Below are 21,936 nucleotides of genomic sequence, written 5' to 3' on the forward strand. Positions count from 1 at the left end.
GAAGGACGCTCCATTATCCCTTACAGTTGACAGTGTCGTAGGCCTTTGTGAGGTCAAAGAAGGCTATGTACAGGAGTTCGGGCTGTTCCCTGCATTTCTCTTGGACTTGGCATGCGGTGAAGATAATGTCAATTGTGCCCCTTAGTGGGCGGAATCTGCATTGCGACTCTGGGAGGAGTTCTTCAGCCACAGGGAGAAAGCGATTGAGGAGGATTCTTGCGATGACTTTCCCTGTGGCAAACAGCAGGGAAATTCCTCTGTAGTTACCGCAATCGCACTTGTCGCCTTTCTTGAAGATGGTCACCATTACCGCATCTGAGATCCCCTGGCAAGCTCTCCCTCCTTTCAGACGAGAGAAATGAGATTGTGTATTCGTGCCAAAAGTGCTTCTCTGCCATGTTTTAGTGCCTCAGCAGGGATTCCATCTGCCTGAGGCCTTGTTGTTTTTCAGTTGACTGATGACTTTTTTTTTTAACCTCATGCCGGGCTGGGGTTGTGCTGAGGTGGTGGCAGGTTGCATGCTGTAGGATGGAGTCGAGGATACTCGCGTCGAAGTGCTCCTTCCAGCGAGCACTGACTGCCTCTCGGTCCTTGATGAGTGTCTCCCCGTTCTTGGCCAGTAGTGGGGTAGGGCCTTGGGTGCTTGAGCTGTAGATGGTCTTGACTGCGCTGAAGATCCACACATGTCGTGGTTGTCGGCTAGTTGCTGGATTTCCTGCATTTTCTTCACCATCTGTTCTTTAAAGTCAGGAGTTTTTTTGTTGGACCTCGGCCTTCAGACGTCTATAGAGCTATTTTCTTGCTCTCAAGTTGTGTTGCTGTTTCCAGTTCAAGAATGCCTTACGCTTGTAGCTCATTAGATCCTGCATCTCTTGGTCGTTCTCGTTGAACCAGTCTTGGTGCTTCCTGGTCGAGTGACCAAGTGTCTCTTTGCAGGTGCTAATTATGGAGGCCTCTAGGGCAGACCAGGCGCCGTGGATACTCTGCGTTTCTGGATCACTGGGAGTCGTCAGGTTGGATGGGAGGCGCTGGCTGAATAGGGCTTTCTTAGCAGGATCTTAGAGTGCTCCGGCATTGATTTTCTTGTGGCATAGTTTCTGTTGCCGCTGCTGTTTTGGGGCTACATTGATGGAAATGACAGAGCGGATTAGGCGGTCGTCAGCTCCTGTTATGGCGCGGGTGATGCGGATGTACTTGCGGTCCCTTGCTCGGACCATGACGTAGTGTAGCAGATGCTAGTGCTTGCAGCAAGGGTGTTGCCATGGGGCCTTGTACTTGGCTCTCTGATGGAACAAGGTGTTGGTTATGACAAGGCCATGTTCTAAGCATTTAGCCAGTAGGAGGGTACCGTTGGAGTTGGTTTTCTCTACCCGATCTCTGCCGATCACACCTCCCCAGAGGTCTGTGTCCTTTCCAACTCTGGCATCAAAGTCGCCAAAGAGGATCAGCTGGTCACCCATTGGGACTTAGGACAGGGATTGTTCAAGGCTGGGGTAGAATTCATCTTTGGTTTCATCTGTAGCTTCCAGTGTTGGGGCGTACGCACGGATGACCGTAGCGCACTGGTTCCGGGCTAGGGTGAGCCGAAGTGTCTTGAGGTGTACGTTTAACCCACAAGGGAAGTCTCCGAGACGGCCCAACTAGCTCATTTTTTATGGCAAAATCTACCCCATGGAGGCGGCATTCTTCTTCTGGTTTACCTTTCCAGAAGGTGGTGTATCCACCACTTGTTGCTTGAGCTGGCTTTGCCCTGCCCGCCACGTCTCATTTAAGGAGACGCAGTCAATGTCATAACATCAGAGTTTCCGAGCAACGATAGCATTACGCCGTTCTGGTCTGTCGCTGTTGGGGTTGTCCATGAGGGTCCTGACGTTCCAGGTCCCGAACTGCATTTTAAGGGGTGGAAGATGCCTATGTGTGAATTCTTTTATCATGGGGTGGCAGTTGCACACCAGCTACACGGGCTTGACAGAGCAAGGTCTTGGTCCAATGGCAAGGAGATCCAAGATGATTGGAGACCAGGCTCTGCTGCATATGCCTAGTATATGCACACACACACACACACACACACACACACACACACACACACACGTACTCCGACTGTCCTCCTCCCTCATTCTCTCCCTGGGATTCATAGGATGCAGTGCAGGTCTTCCTCGCTGTTGGCCCGTGCTGCAGCTTCCCTGGGTGCAGACCCCGCTGCTGGTTCACGGTGCGCTACTCCTGGGCCTCATCCTCGCTCCTGGGTCCCGACCTCGCCGCACTTGTCCCGGGCCTTGCTCCTTCCGACCTCGCTGCGCCTCTCCCGGACCCCGCTCCTCCCGACCTCACTCCTGGGCCTCGACCTCAATGCAAAATATGCATCCAATCAGCTACCTGGTTTCCAGTGAAGTCACACTTCGATTTTGTCCCCCCTCCTGGGTCAGCTCGCGCTTCCCCCTGCGGGGGCTAGCTCATTTTATCCCCAGTGTTGCTGGTGTCTCCAACCAGGTCAGGTTGGTGCCGCTTGGGAATTATCACTGCTGTCAGAACAGTGCAATTACTAGGGCTGGTAAGACTAGTGGCAGCAAGAAAAATTATGGGCCCACCAGTCAATCGCCTCTTCTAAAGATTTACACCTCAGGGGTCGATTGGACAAGAGTAATATAAAAGCAGCGACATTTTTATGGAGCTGTTTCCCTAAATGAAGTTTCCCTTGACAATGAAGAGCATTAAAATTAAATGCAAACAACAATTCACAAGGAAACAAAAGATAAGTACTATGCACAATCAAAATAAACAAAAGTTGCCATTAGAGCAGCTAAAAGGTCAATGGAGAAGAGAAAAATGGATACTTGCAAAAGAAATAATGGGACTAAAGGCAGATAAATTCCCTGGACCTGATGGCTTGCATCCTAGAGTCTTAAGAGAAGTAGCGGCAGGGATTGTGGATGCATTGGTTGTAATTTACCAAAATTCCCTGGATTCTGGGGAGGTCCCAGCAGATTGGAAAACTGCAAATGTAACGCCCCTATTTAAAAAAGGAGGCAGACAAAAAGCAGGAAACTATAGACCAGTTAGCCTAACATCTGTGGTTAGGAAAATGTTGGAGTCCATTATTAAGAACATAGAACATAAGAATTAGGAACAGGAGTAGGCCATCTAGCCCCTCGAGCCTGCTCCGCCATTCAACAAGATCATGGCTGATCTGGCCGTGGACTCAGCTCCACTTACCCGCCCGCTCCCCGTAGCCCTTAATTCCCTTATTGGTTAAAATTCTACCTGTGATTTTAATACATTAAATGAGCTAGCCTCAACTGCTTCCTTGGCAGAGAATTCCAGAGATTCACAACCCTCTGGGAGAAGAAATTCCTTCTCAACTCGGTTTTAAATTGGCTCCCCCGTATTTTGTGGCTGTGCCCCCTAGTTCTAGTCTCCCTGACCAGTGGAAATAACCTCTCTGCCTCTATCTTGTCCATCCCTTTCATTATTTTAAATGTTTCTATAAGATTACCCCTCATCCTTCTGAACTCCAACAAGTAAAGACCCAGTCTACTCAATCTATCATCATAAGGTAACCCCCTCATCTCCAGAATCAGCCTAGTGAATCGTCTCTGTACCCCCTCCAAAGCTAGTATTATCCTTCCTTAAGTAAGGTGACCAAACTGCACGCAATACTCCAGGTGCGGCCTCACCAATACCCTGTACAGTTGCAGCAGGACCTCCCTGCTTTTGTACTCCATCCCTCTCGCAATGAAGGCCAACATTCCATTCGCCTTCCTGATTACCTGCTGCACCTGCAAACTAACTTTTTGGGATTCATGCACAAGGAACCCCAGGTCCCTCTGCACCGCAGCATGTTGTAATTTCTCCCCATTCAAATAATATTCCCTTTGACTGTTTCTTCCCCCCCCCCCACCCATCCCCAAGGTGGATGACGTCACTTTCCGACATTGTATTCCATCTGCCAAATCTTAGCCCATTCGCTTAACCTATCTAAATCTCTGCAGCCTCTCTGTGTCCTCTCCACAACCCGCTTTCCCACTAATCTTTGCGTCATCTGCAAATTTTGTTACACTACACTCTGTCCCCTCTTCCAGGTCATCTATGTATATTGTAAACAGTTGTGGTCCCAGCACCAATCCCTGTGGCACACCACTAACCACCGATTGCCAACCCGAAAAGGACCCATTTATCCCGACTCTCTGCTTTCTGTTAGCCAGCTAATTCTCTATCCATGCTAATACATTTCCTCTTACTCCGCATACCTTTATCTTCTGCAGTAACCTTTTGAGTGGCACCTTATCGAATGCCTTTTGGAACTCTAAATACACCACATCCATCGGTACACCTCTATCCACCATGCTCGTTATATCCTCAAAGAATTCCAGTAAATTAGTTAAACATGATTTCCCCTTCATGAATCCATGTTGCGTCTGCTTGTTTGCACTATTCCTATCTAGATGTCCCGCTATTTCTTCCTTAATGATAGCTTCAAGCATTTTCCCCACTACAGATGTTAAACTAATCAGCCTATAGTTACCTGTCTTTTGTCTGCCCCCTTTTTTAATTTTTGAATAGAGGCATTACATTAGCTGCTTTGCAATCCGCTGGTACCTCCCCAGAGTCCAGAGAATTTTGGTAGATTATAATGAATGCATCTGCTATAACTTCCGCCATCTCTTTTAATACCCTGGGATGCATTTCATCAGGACCAGGGGACTTGTGTACCTTGAGTCCCATTAGCCTGTCCAGCACTACCCCCCTAGTGATAGTGATTGTCTCAAGGTCCTTCCTGCCCACATTCCGGTGACCAGCAATTTTTGGCATGGTTTTGTGTCTTCCACTGTGAAGACCGAAGCAAAATAATTGTTTACGGTCTCAGCCATTTCCACAATTCCCATTATTAAATCCCCCTTCTCATCTAAGGGACCAACATTTACTTTATATAAAACGGAAAAGTGTGACTAATCGGTAAAAGCTTTTACTATCTGTTTTTATGTTTTGCTCAAGTTTACTTTCGTAATCTATCTTTCCTTTCTTTATTGCTTTCTTCGTCATTCTTTTCTGTCGTTTAAAATTTTCCCAATCTTCTAGCTTCCCACTAACCTTGGCCACCTTATATGCATTGGTTTTTAATTTGATACTCTCCTTTATTTCCTTGGTTATCCACGGCTGGTTATCCCTTCTCTTACCGCCCTTCTTTTTCACTGGAATATATTTTTGTTGAGCACTATGAAAGAGCTCCTTAAAAGTCCTCCACTGTTCCTCAATTGTGCCACCGTTTAGTCTGTGTTTCCAGTCTACTTTAGCCAATTCTGCCCTCATCCCACTGTAGCCCCCTTTGTTTAAGCATAGTATGCTCATTTGAGACACTATTTCCTCATCCTCAATCTGTATTACAAATTCAACCATACTGTGATCACTCATTCCGAGAGGATCTTTTACTAGATCATTTATTATTCCTGTCTCATTACATAGGACCAGATCTAAGATAGCTTGCTCCCTTGTAGGTTCTGTAACATACTGTTCTAAGAAACAATCCCGTATGCATTCTATAAATTCCTCCTCAAGGCTACCCAGTGCGATTTGATCAATTGATATGTAGGTTAAAATCCCCCATGATTACAGCCGTTCCTTTTTCACATGCCTCCATTATTCCCTTGATTATTGCCCTCCCCACCGTGAAGTTATTATTTGGGGGCCTATAAACTACGCCCATCACTGACCTTTTCCCCTTACTATCTCTAATCTCCACCCACAATGATTCAACATTTTGTTCATTAGAGCCAATATCGTCTCTCACAACTGCTCTGATATCTTCCTTTATTAACAGAGCTACCCCACCTCCTTTCCCTTCTTGTCTATCTTTCCGAATTGTCAGATACCCCTGTATGTTTAATTCCCAGTCTTGGCCACCCTGCAACCACGTTTCTGTAATGGCCACCAAATCATACCCATTTGTAATGATTTGTGCCGTCAACTCATTTACTTTATTTCGAATGCTGCGTGCGTTTAGGTAGAAGTGTTTTAATACTAGTTTTTAAAACCATGATTTTTAGTTTTGACCCCTCCTGCAGCCCCTTAATATTCATACACATTGTCCCTTCCCATCACCTTGTGGTTTACACTTACCCCAGGTCTACTCTGCTCTGTTGCCTCCTGCCTTTTGCATTCTTTCTTGGGATCCTGTTCGTCTGAGCTCTCACCCATTCTAACTAGCTCAGAGCCCTCTCCTGTGTTTCGAATACTCCTTGCATTGAGGCACCGAGCTTTCATGCTTGCCTTTTTATTACACTTTGACCCTTTAGAATTTTGCTGTACAGTGGCCCTTTTTGTTTTTTGCCTTGGATTTCTCTGCCCTCCACTTTTACTCATCTCCTTTGTCTTTTGCTTTTGTCTCCTTTTTGTTTCCCTGTGTCTCCCTGCATTGGTTCCCATCCCCCTGCCATATTAGTTTAACTCCCCCCCAACAGCACTAGCAAACACTTCCCCTAGGACATTGGTTCCGATCCTGCCGAGGTGCAGACCGTCCGGTTTGTACTGGTCCCACCTCCCCCAGAACCGGTTCCAATGCCCCAGGAATTTGAATCCCTCCCTGCTGCACCGCTGCTCAAGCTACGTATTCATCTGAGCTAACCTGCGATTCCTACTCTGACGAGCACGTGGCACTGGTAGCAATCCTGAGATTACTACTTTTGAGATCCTACTTTTTAAATTTAGCTCCTAGCTCCCTAAATTCCTCTTGTAGAACCTCATCCCATTTTTTTTACCGATATCGTTGGTACCAATGTGCACCACGACAACTGGCTGTTCACCCTCCCTTTTCAGAATGTCCTGCACCCACTCCAAGACATCCTTGGCCCTTGCACCAGGGAGGCAACATACCATCCTGGAGTCTCGGTTGCGGCCGCAGAAACGCCTATCTATTCCCCTTACAATCGAATCCCCTATCACTATCACTCTTTTTCCTGCCCTCCTGAGCAGCAGAGCCAGCCATGGTGCCATGAACTTGGCTGCTGCTGCCCTCCCCTGATGAGTCATCCCCCTCAACAGTACTCAAAACGGTGCATCTGTTTTGCAGGGGGATGACCGTAGGGGACCCCTGCACTACCTTCCTTGCACTGCTCTTCCTGCTGGTCTTCCATTCCCTAGCTGGCTGTGGACCCTTCGCCTGCGGTAAGACTAACTCTCTACACGTGCTACTCACGTCATTCTCAGCATCTCACCGGAAGTGTCCCCGAATTCCCACATGGTACAGGAGGAGCACATCATGTGACCGAGCTCTCCTGCCATGACTTAACCCTTAAATACGCTTAAATTGGCAACAACAATGCTAAAATTTACTCACTGTTATAGAAGAGACAAAAGAAAAACTACTCACCAATCACCAACCCCCTTGGCTGTGACATCACCTTTGTTTCTTTCTACTACTTTTTTGCCTTCCCCCTGTAGCTGCACAAGCTGGGCCTCCCCACACACCTCCTCGACGCTGCTCCCGGTCTCACTGGCCTTTTGTCGGCCTCTCCGATCCCCGGAACTCCCGCCTCTCCACACACCTCCTCGACGCTGCTCCCGGTCTCACTGGCCTTTTGTCGGCCTCTCCGATCCCCGGAACTCCCGCCTCTCCACGCACCTCCTCGACGCTGCTCCCGGTCTTACTGGGCTTTTGTAGGCCTCTCCGATCCCTGGAACTCCCGCCTCTCGCCGAACTCGCGCTGCTCCTGGTCTCACTGGCTTTTTGTAGGCCTCTCCAATCCCCGGAACTCCCGCCTCTCGCCGAACTCGCGCTGCTCCTGGTCTCGCTGGCCTTTTGTAGGCCTCTCCGATAAAGCAGCAGCAGCAGGACATTTGGAAAAGCAAAATCTGGTCAGGCACAGTCAGCATGGATTTAAGGGGAAGTCATGTTTGAGAAATTTGCTGGAATTCTTTGAGGATGTAACGAACAGAGTGGATAAAGGGGAACCAGTGAATGTGGTGTATTTGGACTTCCAGAAGGCATTTGACAAGGTGCCACATAAAAGGTTACTGCACAAGATAAAAGTTCACGGGGTTAGGGGTAATATATTAGCATGGATAGAGGAGTGGCTAACTAACAGAGAACAGAGAGTCGGGATAAATGGTTCATTCTCTGGTTGGCAACCAGTAACTAGTGGGGTGCCGCAGGGATCAGTGCTGGTACCCCAACTATTTACAATCTATATAAACAACTTGGAAGAAGGGACGGAGTGTAACGTAGCCAAGTTTGCTGATGATACAAAGATGGGAAGAAAAGCAATGTGTGAGGAGGACACAAAAAATCTGCAAAAGAACATAGACAGGCTAAGTGAGTGGGCAAAAATTTGGCAGATGGAGTATAATGTTGGAAAGTGAGAGGTCATGCACTTTGGCAGAAAAAAAATCAAAGAGCAAGTTATTATTTAAATGGAGAAAGATTGCAAAGTGCCACAGTACAGCGTCATGAAACACAAAAGGATAGTATGCAGGTACAGCAAGTGATCAGGAAGGCCAATGGTATCATAGCCTTTATTGTAAAGGGGATGGAGTATAAATGCAGGGAAGTCTTGCTTCAGCTATACAAGGTATTGGTGAGGCCACACCCGGAATACTGCGTGCAGTTTTGGTTTCCATATTTACGAAAGGATATACTTGCTTTGGAGGCAGTTCAGAGAAGGTTCACTAAGTTGATTCCGGGGATGAGGGGGTTGACTTGAGGAAAGATTGAGTAGATTGGGCCGCTACTGATTGGAATTCAGAAGAATGAAGGTGATCTTATCGAAACGTTTAAGATTATGAGGGGGCTTGACAAGGTGGATGCAGAGAGGATGGGGGAGACTAGAACTAGAGGGCATGATCTTACAATAAGGGTCCGCCCATTTAAAACAGAGATGGAGAAATTTCCTCTGAGGGTTGTTAATCTGTGGAATTCGCTGCCTCAGATCTGTGGAAGCTGGGACTTGAATAAATTTAAGACAGAAACAAACAGTTTCTTAAACGATAAGGGGATAAGGGGTTATGGGGAGCAGGCGGGGAAGTGGAGCCAAGTCCATGATCAGATCAGCCATGATCTTATTAAGTGGCGGAGCAGACTCGAGGGGCCGTATGGCCTACTCCTGCTCCTATTTCTTATGTTCATATGTTAAATGGTAATAGCTTTAAGATACATTAGGAGTTAGAGGACTGTTAAAAACTATATAGGAAAGATTCCCTGGGACAGACACGAGTGGACTCCCAATAAAACGCAGAGGTACTAAATGATTACTTCGCATCAGTCTTTACTCGATGATAATGCTGCACAATCAGCAATAAGCTGTACTTTTAACAGTAAGATTGTAAATATTAAAGTAGTTGAGGATACCACCTTAGACAGAATAAAGAATCTCAAATCAGATCAGGCTGCTGGTCAAGATGCCATCCACCCAACAGTCCTTAAAAATAGATGGGACATGTGTTTTGTGATCCCCTTGCCCGTATCTTTAACAGTTCACTAGACTCTGAGGACCATTGCCTGATTGGAAACATGCTAATGTTCCAATTTTATAAAAAGGGTGACAAGACAGAACCACGGAACTATAGACCCATTAGTTTGACTTCAGAAATAGATAAGATGCTTGAAAGGATCATAAGAGATGCTGTCTATGATCAGCTAGATAAAGGAGTCATCAGCAACATTCATAAGTATATAAGAAATAGGAGCAGGAGTAGGCCATTTGGCCCGTCGAGCCTGCTCTGCCATTCAATATTATGGTCAAATCTTTTACCTCAACTCCATCTTCCTGCATTATCCCCATATCCCTTAATTCCCTTAGTATCCAAAAATCTCTCTCTCTTTGTCTTGAATAATCTCAATGATTGAGCATCTACAACTTTCTGGGGTAGAGAATTCCAACAATTCACAACCCTTTGAGTGAAGAAATTTCTTCTCATCTCAGTCCTAAATGGCTGACCACGTCTTTGGAGACTGTGACCTCTAGTTCTAGACACCCTAGCTAGGGGAAATATCCTCCCAGCATCTACCCTGTCAAGCCTCTTAAGAATTTTATATTTCAATGAGATCACCTCTCATTCTTATAAACTCTAAGGAATATAGGTCTAGTTTACTCAATCTCTCCATAGAAACATAGAAATCTACAGCGTAGCAGCAGGCCATTTCGGCCCATTGTGTCCACGCCGGCCAACAAAGAGCCACACAGCTCTCGGTCAGCAGCCCTGAGGGTTACATATAAACTTATGAACAATGAACAATGGCGGAAAGGTAAAGAGCATCCGGCCCAACCAGTCCACCCCACACAACTGCAACACCCCCTGCACTGCAACATTCTACAGTCCACCCCAACTGGAGCCATGTGACCTCTTGGGAGAGGCATAAAAAGATTAAAAACCCAGGCCAATTGGGGAAAAAAAATCTGGGAAAATTCTTCTCCGACCCATCCAGGCGATCGAAAATAGTCCAGGAGATCACCCTGACCGTATTCGATTCCCTGCAGTACTTACTATTGTATCTGCACCAGCCAACAAGAAGTTGCCCAAGTCTAATCCCACCTAGCAGCTCTAGTTCCGTAACCCTGCAGCTTATGGCACTTCAAGTGCCCATCCAAGCAACTTTTAAATGTGGTGAGGGTTTCTGTATCCACCACCCTTCCAGTCAGTGTGTTCCAGAAACCCCCAGGCATGAAGAAGCCTCCCCTCAAATCCCCTCTAAACCTTCCACCAACCACCTTAAAACTATGCCCCCTCGTAATTGACCCTTCTACCAAGGGAAATAGGCCCTTACTATCCATTATATCCAGGCCCCTCAAAATCTTATACACCTCAATGAGATCTCCTCTGTTCCAATGAGAACAAACCCAGCCTATTCAATCTGTCCTCATAGCTAAGATTCTCCATTCCGGGCAGCATCCTAGTAATTCTCCTCTGCACCCTCTAGTGCAATCACGTGCTTCCTATAATACAGCGACCAGAACAGCACACAATACTACTGCTGTGGCCTAACCAGAGTATTATACAATTTAAGCATAACCTCCCTGCTCTTCTATTCTATGCTTTGGCCAATAACTGCAAGCATTCCGTATGCCATCTTAACCACCTTATCCACCTGGCCTGCTACTTTCAGGGATCTGTGGACAAGCACTCCAAGGTCCCTTTGTTCATCTACACTATTAAGTGGCCTACCGCTTAATGTGTACACCGTTTCTTCATTATTAGCCCTCCCCAAGTGCATTATCTCACACTTCTCCAAATTAACTTCCATTTGCCACTGTTCTGCCCACCTGACCAGTAGATTGATATTCTCCTGCAGTCCATGACTTTCATCATTATCAACCAATTTTAGTGTCATCTGCAAACTTCTTAATCGTACTCCCAATATTCAAATCTAGATCATTGATGTATATCACAAAAAGCAAGGGACCCAGTACCGAGCCCTGCAGAACCCCACTGGAAACATCCTTCCAGTCACAAAAACGTCCATCAGCCATTATCCTTGGCTTCCTACCTCATTGGATCCAACTTGCACTTTGCCCTGGATCCCATGGGCTTTAACCTTTGTGGCCAGTGTATCATGTGGGACCTTATCAAAAGCTTTGCTAAAGTCCATATAGACTATATCGTATGCACTACCCTCATCGACCCTCCTGGTTACCGCCTCGAAAAATTCAATCAGGTTAGTCAAACACGATCGTCGCTTAACAGATCCATGCTGACGGTCACTAATTAATCCTTGCTTTTCGAAATGTAGATTTATCCTGTCTTTCAGGATTTTTTCCAATAATTTTCCCACCACTGAGGTTAGGCTGACAGGCCTGTAATTAATCGACCTATCCCTTTCTCCCTTCTTAAACAAGGGTACCACAGTCCTCCAATCCTCCGGCATCATGCCCAAATCCAAAGAGGACTGGAAAATGATGGTCAAGGCCTCTGCTATTTCCTTTTACTTCGCTCAACAGCCTGGGATACATTTCATCCAGGCCTGGGAACTTAGCTACTTTAAAAGCTGCTAAACCCCTGAATACCTCCTCTCCCACTATGTTTATTTCATCCAGAATTTCACACTCCTCCTCGATAGCAGTATCTGCATTGCCTCTTTCCTTTGTGTAAACAGATGCAAAGTATTCATTAAGAACCGTGCAAAGCCTCCACACAAAGATTATCCTTATGGTTTCTAACAGGCACTACCCTTTCTTTAGTTATCCTCTTGCTCTTAATATATTTATAGAACATCTTGGGGTTTTCTTTAATTTTACTTGCCAAGAATTTTTCATGCTCTCATTCCTAATATCCTTTTTAACTTTACCTCTGAACTTTCTATATTCCTCCAAAGATTCTACATTATTTAGCCATCGGTATATGACATATGGCAGTCGGGAGGAGGCGTCGGAGAGGCCTATAAAAGGCCCGCGAGTTCGGGAGGCCAGTGGCAGTCGGGAGGAGGAGTTGGAGAGGCCTATAAAAGGCTCACGAGTTTGGGAGGCCAGCGGGGGTTCGGAGGAGGCGTCGGAGAGGCCTATAAAAGGCCCGCGAGTTCGGGAGAGGCGAGTTGGTGCAGGGGCAGAAGGTAAACAAAGTAGAAAGAAATCGAAAGGTAACGTCACAGCCAAGGGGGTAAGTGATTGGCGAGTAGTTTTTCTTTTTCTTTTCCTTTATCACGAGGTAACCTTTATCACTGTTGTTGCCAAATTAAGTTAATCTAGGGGTTAAGTCATGGCAGGAGAGCTCAGACACGTGTCATGCTCCTCCTGTGCTATATGGGAACTTGGACGCTTCCAATGTCCCTGATGACTACACGCGCGGGAAGTGAATCCTGCTGCAGCTCCTGACAGACTGCATTGCGGCACTAGAGCTGCGGGTGGATTCACTCTGGAGCATCCGTGAGTTGGTCATACCGCAGGTCAAGGTTACACAAACAGATAGGGAATGGGTGACCAACAGGAAGAACAGTTGAAGGAAGGTAGTGCAGAGGTCCCCTGCGGTCATCCCCCTCCAAAACAGATACAACGTTTTGGGTACTGTTGAGGGGATGACTCATCAGGGGAGGGCAGCAGCAGCCAAGTCCATGGCACCGTGGGTGGCTCTGCTGCACAGGAGGGCTGGAAAAAGAGTGGGAGAGCTATAGTGATAGGGAATTCTATTGTAAGGGGAATAGATAGACGTTTCTGTGACCGCAATCGAGACTCCAGGATAGTATATTGCCTCCCTGTTGCAAGTGTCAAGGATGTCTCGGAACGGTTTTGCAGGACATTTTGGAGGGGGAGGGTGACAGCCAGTTGTCGTGGTGCATATAGGTACCAACGATACAGGTAAAAAAACAGGATGAATTTAGGGAGCTTGGAGTTAAATTAAAAAGTAGGACCTCAAAAGGTAGTAATCTCAGGATTGCTACCAGTGCCACATGCTAGTCAGAGTAGGAATTGCAGGATAGCTCAGATGAATACGTGCCTTGGGGAGTGGTGCAGAAGGGAGGGATTCAAATTCCTGGGACATTGGAACCGGTTCTGGGGGAAGTGGGACCAGTACAAACCGGACGGTCTGCACGTGGGCAGGACCAGAACCAATGTCCTAGGGTTGTGTTGCTCGTGCTGTTGGGGAAGGGTTAAACTAATATGGCAGGAGGATGGGAACCTATGCAGGGAGACAGGGGGAAGTAGAATGGGGGCAGAAGCAAAAGATAGAAAGAAGAAAAGTAAAAGGAGGGCAGAGAAACCCAAGGCAAAAAGCAAAAAGGGCTACATTACAGCAAAATTCTAAAGGGGCAAAGTGTGTTAAAAAGACAAGCCTGAATGGCAGGCAGTGACTAGTGGGGGTGCCGCAGGGCTTGTTGCTGGGACCCCAGCTATTTACGATATACATTAATGATTTAGATGAAGGAATTGAGTGTAATATCTCCAAGTTTGCAGATGACACTAAGCTGGGTGGTGGTGTGAGGTGTGAGGAAGACGCTAAGAGGCTGCAGGGTGACTTGGACAGATTAGGTGAGTGGGAAAATGCATGGCAGATGCAGTATAATGTGGATAAATATGAGGTTATCCACTTCGGGGGCAAAAACACGAAGGCAGATTATTATCTGAATGGCGGCAGATTAGGAAAAGGGGAGGTGCAACGAGACCTGGGTGTCATGGTACATCAGTCATTGAAATTTGGCATGCAGGTACAGCAGGCGGTGAAGGCGGCAAATTATATGTTGACATTCATAGCTAGGGGATTTGAGTATAGGAGCAGGGATGTCTTACTGCAGTTGTACAGGGCCTTGGTGAGGCTTCACCTGGAATATTGTGTTCAGTTTTGGTCTCCTAATCTGAGGAAGGACGTTCTTGCTATTGAGGGAGTGCAGCGAAGGTTCACCAGACTGATTCCCGGGATGGCAGGACTGATGTATGAGGAGAGACTGGATCGTCTGGGCCTGTATTCATTAGAGTTTAGAAGGATGAGAGGGGATCTCATAGAAACATAAAATTCTGACAGGACTGGACAGGTTAGATGCAGGAAGAATATTCCCGATGTTGGGGAAGTCCAGAACCAGGGGACACAGTCTAAGGATAAGGGGTAAACCATTTAGGACTGGGATGAGGAGAAACTTCTTCACTCAGAGTTGTTAACTTTTGGAATTCCCTACCGCAGAGTTGTTGATGCCAGTTCATTGGATATATTCAAGAGGGAGTTGGATGTGGCCCTTACGGCTAAAGGGATCAAGGGGTATGGAGAGAAAGCAGGAAAGGGGTACTGAGGTGATGATCAGCCATGATCTTATTGAATGGCGGCGCAGGCTCAAAAGGGCCAAATGGCCTACTCCTGCACCTATTTTCCACGTTTCTATAAGCTTCCCCCCCTTTTACTTTATCCTCCCCTATAAGTCCCTAGACATCCGGGAGCTCTAGAATTGTTATTCCCACCCTTTTTCTTTAAGGGCACACATATTTGGCCTGAGCCGTTCAGATCTCCTCCTTGAATACCTCCCACTGTTCAGACACTGATTTACCTACAAGTTGCTATTTCCAGTCCACTGTGGCCAGATCACTCCTCAACTAAGCAAAGTTAGCTTTTCCCCAATTTGGGACTTATATCCTAGTCCTTATCCATAACTAACTTGAATCTGACTGAATTATGGTCACTGGCACCCAAGTGCTCTCCCACTAATACCCCTTCCACCTACCCAGCTTCATGCCCCAAAACTAAATCCAAAACCGCCCCCTCTCGTGTTGGGCTTGTTACATACTGACTAAAAAAGATCTCGATTGCATTTTAAGAATTCCGCACCATCGATACCCTTCACACTATATTTGCCCCAATCGATATTAGGATAGTTAAAATCCCCTACTATTACTGCCCTATGGTTTTTGACTTCACAGAAATTTGCCTACATATTTGCTCATCTATCTCCTTCCCACTGTTTGGGGGTTGATAAAAACAGCCAGCAGTGTGATCGCCCCTTTGTATTTTTCAATTTAACCCATATGGCCGCATTTGGTGATTCCCTCCAACATATCATCCCTCACCACTGTAATAGTCCTTTAATCAATACCATGACCACCCCCCCCAACGACTTGTCTAAAAATCCTGTAACCAGGAATTTGGAGCTGCCAAACCTGCCCATCTTTCAGCCATGTCTCTGTAATGGCTATAATTCCATACTCCCAAGTGTCTATCTGTGCTCTTAGCTCATCCGCCTTATTCACTACACTCGTTGCATTAAAGTATATACCATTTAGCACAGGAAGACCGCCTTGATGACTACTTACTAACCCTTGTTTCCTCTGTTTTACAGATTCACTTTCTAAATTCTTGCTATCCAATTTCAGCTTTACTTCCTTCCCTATTGAATTTGTTCTCTGGTTCCCATCCCCCTGCCAAGCTAGTTTAAACTCTCTCCAACAGCACTCGCAAAACTCCCCGGGAGGATACTAGTCCCGGCACTTTTGAGGTGCAACCCGCCCGGTTTATACAGGTCCCATCTCCACCAGAAGCGGTCCCAATGCCTCAGGAATTTAAAGCCCTCCCTCATACACCAACTCTCCAGCCACGTGTTCAACCTCTATTCTTATATTCATTAACATGTGGCACCGGTAGTAATCCAGAGATTACTACCTTTGAGATCCTAACCTTTAATTTTTCTCATCGCTCCCCAAATTCTACCTGCTGGACCTCATCCCTCTTTCTACCTATGTTGTTGGTCCCGATATGGACCACGACCTCTAGCTGTTTACCCTCTTCCCCCCAGAATGCCCTGCGTCCTCTGTGATATCCTTGACCCTGGCACCAGGGAGGCACCATACCATCCTAGAGTCACGTCTACGGCCGCAAAAACGCCTCTCTATTCTCCTAAACTATTGAATTACCTACCAATACAGCTTTTTTATTCTTCGTCCCTCCCCCGTGCAGCTGAGTCACCCGTGGTGCCGTGGACTTGACTCTGGCTGCACTCCCCACAGGCACTATCGCCTTCACCGGTGCTCAGAAGAGCATATCGGTTGGAAAGCGAGATGGACTCACGGGGGAACTCCTGCACTATCCGCCTAGCGTTCTTACTCCGTCTGGTGGTTACCCACCTCCCTGCTTTTAAGCTGCGGGGTGACCACCTCCTGAAATGTGATAGCCACATAGCTCTCAGCCTCGCAGATGCACCGTATTGACTCCAGCCGGCGCTCAAGCTCCAAAACGCGGAGCTTGAGTAGTTGAAGCTGAAGACACCTCCTGGACACATGGTTGTCTAGGCTGTGTGAAGCGTCCAGGACTTCCCACATACCATAGGATTTGCAGTCCACAGGACTGAGCTGCCCTGCCATTCCTCTAATTAGACTTATCTAATTCAAATCTAATTTAAAAAAAAAAGAGAGCGAGAGAGATGCTTATCAATCAAAAAGCCAACCACTTACATGCCCGGACGAGGGCTGTGAGCTCCTCACCAGAAGTGAACTCCTCGCCTACCTCTGGCCCTCCGAACCTTGTGCCAGCATTGGCTCAGTGGGTAGCACATTTGCCCGAGTCCGAAGATTCAGAGTTCAAATCCCACTCCAGGAATTTGAGCACATAAAATCTAGGCTGACACTCCAGTTCAGTGCTTACGGAGTGCTACACTGTCGGAGGTGCTGTCTTTCGGATGAGACGTTAAACAGAGGCCCTGTCTGCCCTCTCAGGTTGATGTAAAAGGTACCATGACACCATTTTGAAGAAGAGCAGGGGAGTTTTCCCTGGTGTCCTGGCCAATATTTATCTCTCAATGACCAGATAATTTGTTTTTATTATGTTGATCATCACATTGCTGTTTGTGGGAGTTTGCTATGCGCAAGTTGGCTTCCGTGTTTCCCACATTACAACAGTGATTACATTCCAAAAGTACTTCATTGGCTGTAAAGTGCTTGGAGACGACTGGTGGTCGTGAAAGGTGCTATATAAATACAAGCCTTTCTTTCTTTGATTATCAATAAGTCTTTCTTATAGGATAATCCATCCCAGGAATCAGTCTAGTTAACCTTTTTGTAAGGAGACCAAAACTGTGCATAGTACTCCAGGTGTGGTTGCACCAAGTCCCTATCTAATTCTTTACTCTTATACTCCAATCGCTTTGTAATAAAGGCCAACATACCATTTACTTTCCTATTTGCTGTACCTGCATGAGAACTTTCTGTGATTCATGTACAAGGACAGCCAGGTGCCTCTGAAAACCAACATTTACCAGTCTCTCTCAATTAAAAAAATATTCTGCTTTTCTATTTTTCCAACCAAAGTGGATAACTTCACTCAACACGACTTCTGGGAAAGATGGTTGTCATTACTAATCTGATTGAATTATTTGAAGAAGTTACTCGGTTATTGAATGAGGGTAACCGAGGAGGTAACCTGGATTTTCAGAAATCTTTTGAAAAGGTACTATACAAGATAAAACCTTTTGAAAGGTACTCTACAAGATCGAACCTCGCAGAATTAGTAGAAAGCTACTGCAATGGATTAACAATCAGGTTTTAATCTGCTTGGAGGCCAGTTACCAGTGGCTCCACGTGTTAAACATACGTGTGATGCATTTTGGATGACAAATCTTGAGAGCCTTGTCCTGGCCAGCTGGAGGTTTTACACACTGGCTGGTGCTGCGGTTTGACACCCGCTCTTCGTTTCCGAGGCCTCCTCTCCTTGCCTGATTGGCGGCGGGCATGCATGCTCTGAAGGCTGCAGCGTGGGCTGATCGACATTTTCCCCTTCCCCCAGTCTCGGGAGATTGTTGTGTGTGTGTCTTGGTGCAAAGAGACTGCCGCTTCCACCAGTCAGGTTCTGCTCTCGGTTTACACACGAACTAGCGCCGGGAGTTGGATTGTGGATAAGAGTCGATGTCTCTCCTTGACTTTATCCTCCACTTTATCTTCGATCTCTAGTTTTTTGTGTGTGAATGTATGTAATTTTTTGAGGTGTCGGGTGTTGGTGTTCATTGAGGAAAACGGGCCAGGCAAGGAAAGGGAAGGGAAGGCGGCTGACTGAGGTGTCGAAGCTGGGCCTGAGGATTGTTTAAAAAGCGGCGTGATTCTGGACGACTAAATGCTGCGCAGTAGGCTTCTGCGCAGCGCTTGTCCAGGTTGTTGTCAGCAGCGTTGTCACCAGTTGACCTCCCGTGGTTCGGAAAAATTCTCTGGTCCGGCACCGGTCAGGTCCCAAGGGTGTTGGACCAAAGGTCCAACTATACTTGACTGTATCCACAGGACTATTCGATATAAAACAAAACACACCATTTTGTATAAAACCTTGAGGCCTCATTTAGATTACTGTGTACAGTTTTGGTCCCCTGACATGGTGGTTGATATTGACGCTTTGGAAAGATTCATAGAGGTCCACAAGACTGATTAACAGCTTAAAACACTTGAGCTACGCAGATAGAATTAAAAAGCTAAATCTATATACTTTAGAGAAATTCAAACGCGCAATTTGACAGAGGTCTATAAAATAATGAAGGGACTAGATTGTGGCCAACCTTATTTCAATTATTTAAGTGCCCCAGCACAATATAATATACTAACATACAGCTAGCTATACATTAATATTTCAAGAGTGGAAAAACAGTTTTCCTCAAAGAGATCAGTGATGCTTTTGAAATTTGACTAGAGCATAAATGATTTTGGAAGCATCTCTCTACACACGGAGCATGGATCACAGCTCTGATGATTCATGAGTCTTAATATTTAATAAATCAAAATCAATTGAATAAGACACCCCAGATAATCACACCAAAATTATACTGAAATGAGGAATAAAATACAAAATGATCTTGTCATTAAGACTTTTGGTGCAAGACTAATTCTCTTTTCTCTTCTTTCCCCCCACTGAAAACAAAGTAATACTGCACATCAAAATGTGATACTTCAATATTTTATCATATACTCACATTGATGCAGCATGCATGCTTGATACCCCTAGGTCAAGGCTCAGCTTTACTGAAGTCTCTTCTACAGTGGATGCAATTGTGTTGTGGTCATTATCCAACTGATCTAAAAAATTCCTAGCGTGTAAGCCTGGCCTTAGGGTAACAGTGAAGTCTGCTGTCATATTACAATCATCCTCTTCCTCCTCTTCTTCCTAAAAGACAAAAACACAAAAGAAAGCTGTAAATTTCTACTTGATGATCAATGTACATAGATAGATACTACAAATACTATTAAATTCACAATTAAAATTCTAAAGATTGTTCAGAACTTTAATTCACTCACATAATGGCATGTCCATTGCATGTGCAAAATAATAACTGGTCACAAGACCATCCTTTTCGATATATTGTAAGACCACTTATTCAAGTAACCAGCTGATTCTATTAACTAGCTTGGCAAATGCTGACTGGTCAAAGCAGTTGTACAGAAACGTCCTTGTAAAAGCTTCATCCATAACGAAGGGAATGCATGTGGTTTTTTTTTGGGTGGGGGGGGTGGGGGCAGGGAACGGAAAGAAAGGAAGAGAGTAATTTTCACTCGAAGATTTCCAAGAGCAAATTCTAACTACTCTTCAGTTTGGGAGTTTTGTCTGAAAAGTGAACAGGGGATGCTGGATTCAAGACTATACCGTCAACCTTTAAGAATGCTGCAAGCCCAGCTCTGCTACAACAAAGGCGTTCAACTGTCAGACAACTAGTAGACATGCTTAGAGCCACGAGCATCACATGAAGGAAGATTCTGACCACAGCCTAAGATAACACCCATGTCATTTCCCACAAAACTATACAGCAGATGCCTAGGCACAGAACAGAGGAAATTTGTGTCAAAACATTCACAAATATTTTACTGTACCTTCCAATCATACTTTATAGTGCAGACATATTTGAGTTGTGAACAGTCTATTCCTTACTTGTTACTATACTCTACTACACGTATAGTTCGTTCTTAACAATCTCCCCATGCATTACTGGTTGCGGCAACTAGCAATGCTACTAAAATGGAAATTAAGTTACAATTCTCTGTTCATTTTCATCCCCTTTTCAAACAATTCTAAACTGAACTTCAATAGGTATTGTTGCATGGTCAACAGAATGATTAATGGGATTTTATAAACGGTTTCTATGTTTCTATTACGGTCAACAATCAAAACAATGTGAAAGGGCTGTGTAACTAAAAAGTTACAAGTAATGATTTGATGTGATTACTGTGATATATTATGAATACAAATTAAACCTAACCTTTATTTCCTCAAAGAAGTGAGCAGTTTCACCTTCAATGATTGGTTGCAATGTCTGGCCACGACGTTTGGTTGATGGAGAGCCCTGGAAGAAATTGATGAAAGATGATTTTTATCCTACCTCTTTGAAGATTTGACACAAGGCCAGTATGGAGTTTGGTCTCCTTGCCAGTGAGATTACCAATGTGAAAACTGTTCCCATTATGAAAACACTTAAGGGGCCAAAATTGATGGTCCTACTGCCGGAAAACTCGGCGGTTTCCCCGTTTTTTTCGGCGCTCCCCTTCTGTGGGAAATTGGTGAGGCCCTCACGCCAGCGGTTTGAAAGGACTGCTGGGGAACGTCCGCTGGCGTGCAATGCCGAAAAAAGTCCTTCTGCCCGAGATTCATCCGAGGTGTCCCCCGCTCCTGCAGGAGAAAAGACCGCCGTGTGGAAGCAGGTCTTACCTGGGCGGTAGGTATGAAGACCTGCAAGAAAAGGTAAGTGAGATTTTTTTTCTTTACTTCTTTTACAACGATTGTGTGTGAAAAGGCCCTCTGAAGGTTTTGTGATGTTTTGTTTTTTATTTTCTGAAAATTTTATTTTGTGAGTTTCCCCCTCCCTGGGCCCGACTCCAGCCTCGACGTAAATTTCTCCAAGATTACATTTGCCGCCCAGAATCCCACCTACCTCCCAGAAGCGGTGTATAACGCCCATTTTTGCCGCCTGCCGTTTCTTCCTTCTTTTCTGACCAAACTTCTGCCCAAAGTACTATCAGAATCTTAGCAGTCTTTTCGACGGTAAATGGGTGGAACTTGCCTTTGATCAATTTTGGCCCCATAAGCTTTGAAAATTAAGTGTGTTATACAGTGTGGCATGATGTATTAATATAATTACATCATATAGCTATAATCAATAAAATGCAACAAAAACTCATTGATTTTTTTCTGCAATCCTCTTGTATGCAAAACAAATGTAAATTGTTAACTGCAGGGAGGGAGAACTCATCCAGGGACACTGAAAAATTCACAAAACTGCACTGTTTAATTAGGTCATCTTTCCTTATTTCACTATACATAAGGCAGGATTTTGCAGAGGCAGCATTGGTGGTACTTCTCCAGTGCTTTGAGGTGACTACTGTACATAGTCCATGTCTCTGAAGCATATAGCGGGGGTGGGTATCACTACTGCTCTGTAGACCATGAGCCTGGTGCTGGGTTTGATATCCTGGTCTTCGAATTCTCTTTTCTTCAGGCGGCCAAAGGCTGCATTGGCACAACGAAGGTGGCGTTGGACTTAGTCATCGATGTCTGTCCTTGTATGGGAAGTAGTCCAGATTGTCC

At 45.6% G+C, this 21,936-nt stretch overlaps 1 protein-coding gene across 7 annotated transcripts in view; it reads right to left on the reverse strand.

Annotated features, from left to right (window-relative positions):
- The window catches only part of fam13b (family with sequence similarity 13 member B), a 207,305-nt gene that overhangs the window by 10,515 nt on the left and 174,854 nt on the right, over window positions 1-21,936 (reverse strand). For all 7 annotated transcript variants that reach the window (XM_070878273.1, XM_070878278.1, XM_070878276.1 and 4 more), the window contains 2 exons: window positions 20,615-20,698; window positions 19,337-19,527 (listed from right to left, as the gene is read on the reverse strand). In XM_070878273.1, the coding sequence (XP_070734374.1) occupies window positions 19,337-19,527; window positions 20,615-20,698 (275 nt within the window). The remainder of the gene's footprint in view (window positions 1-19,336; window positions 19,528-20,614; window positions 20,699-21,936) is intronic.

Source organism: Pristiophorus japonicus, chromosome 4 (assembly GCF_044704955.1).
Source record: "Pristiophorus japonicus isolate sPriJap1 chromosome 4, sPriJap1.hap1, whole genome shotgun sequence".
NCBI lineage: Eukaryota > Metazoa > Chordata > Chondrichthyes > Pristiophoridae > Pristiophorus > Pristiophorus japonicus.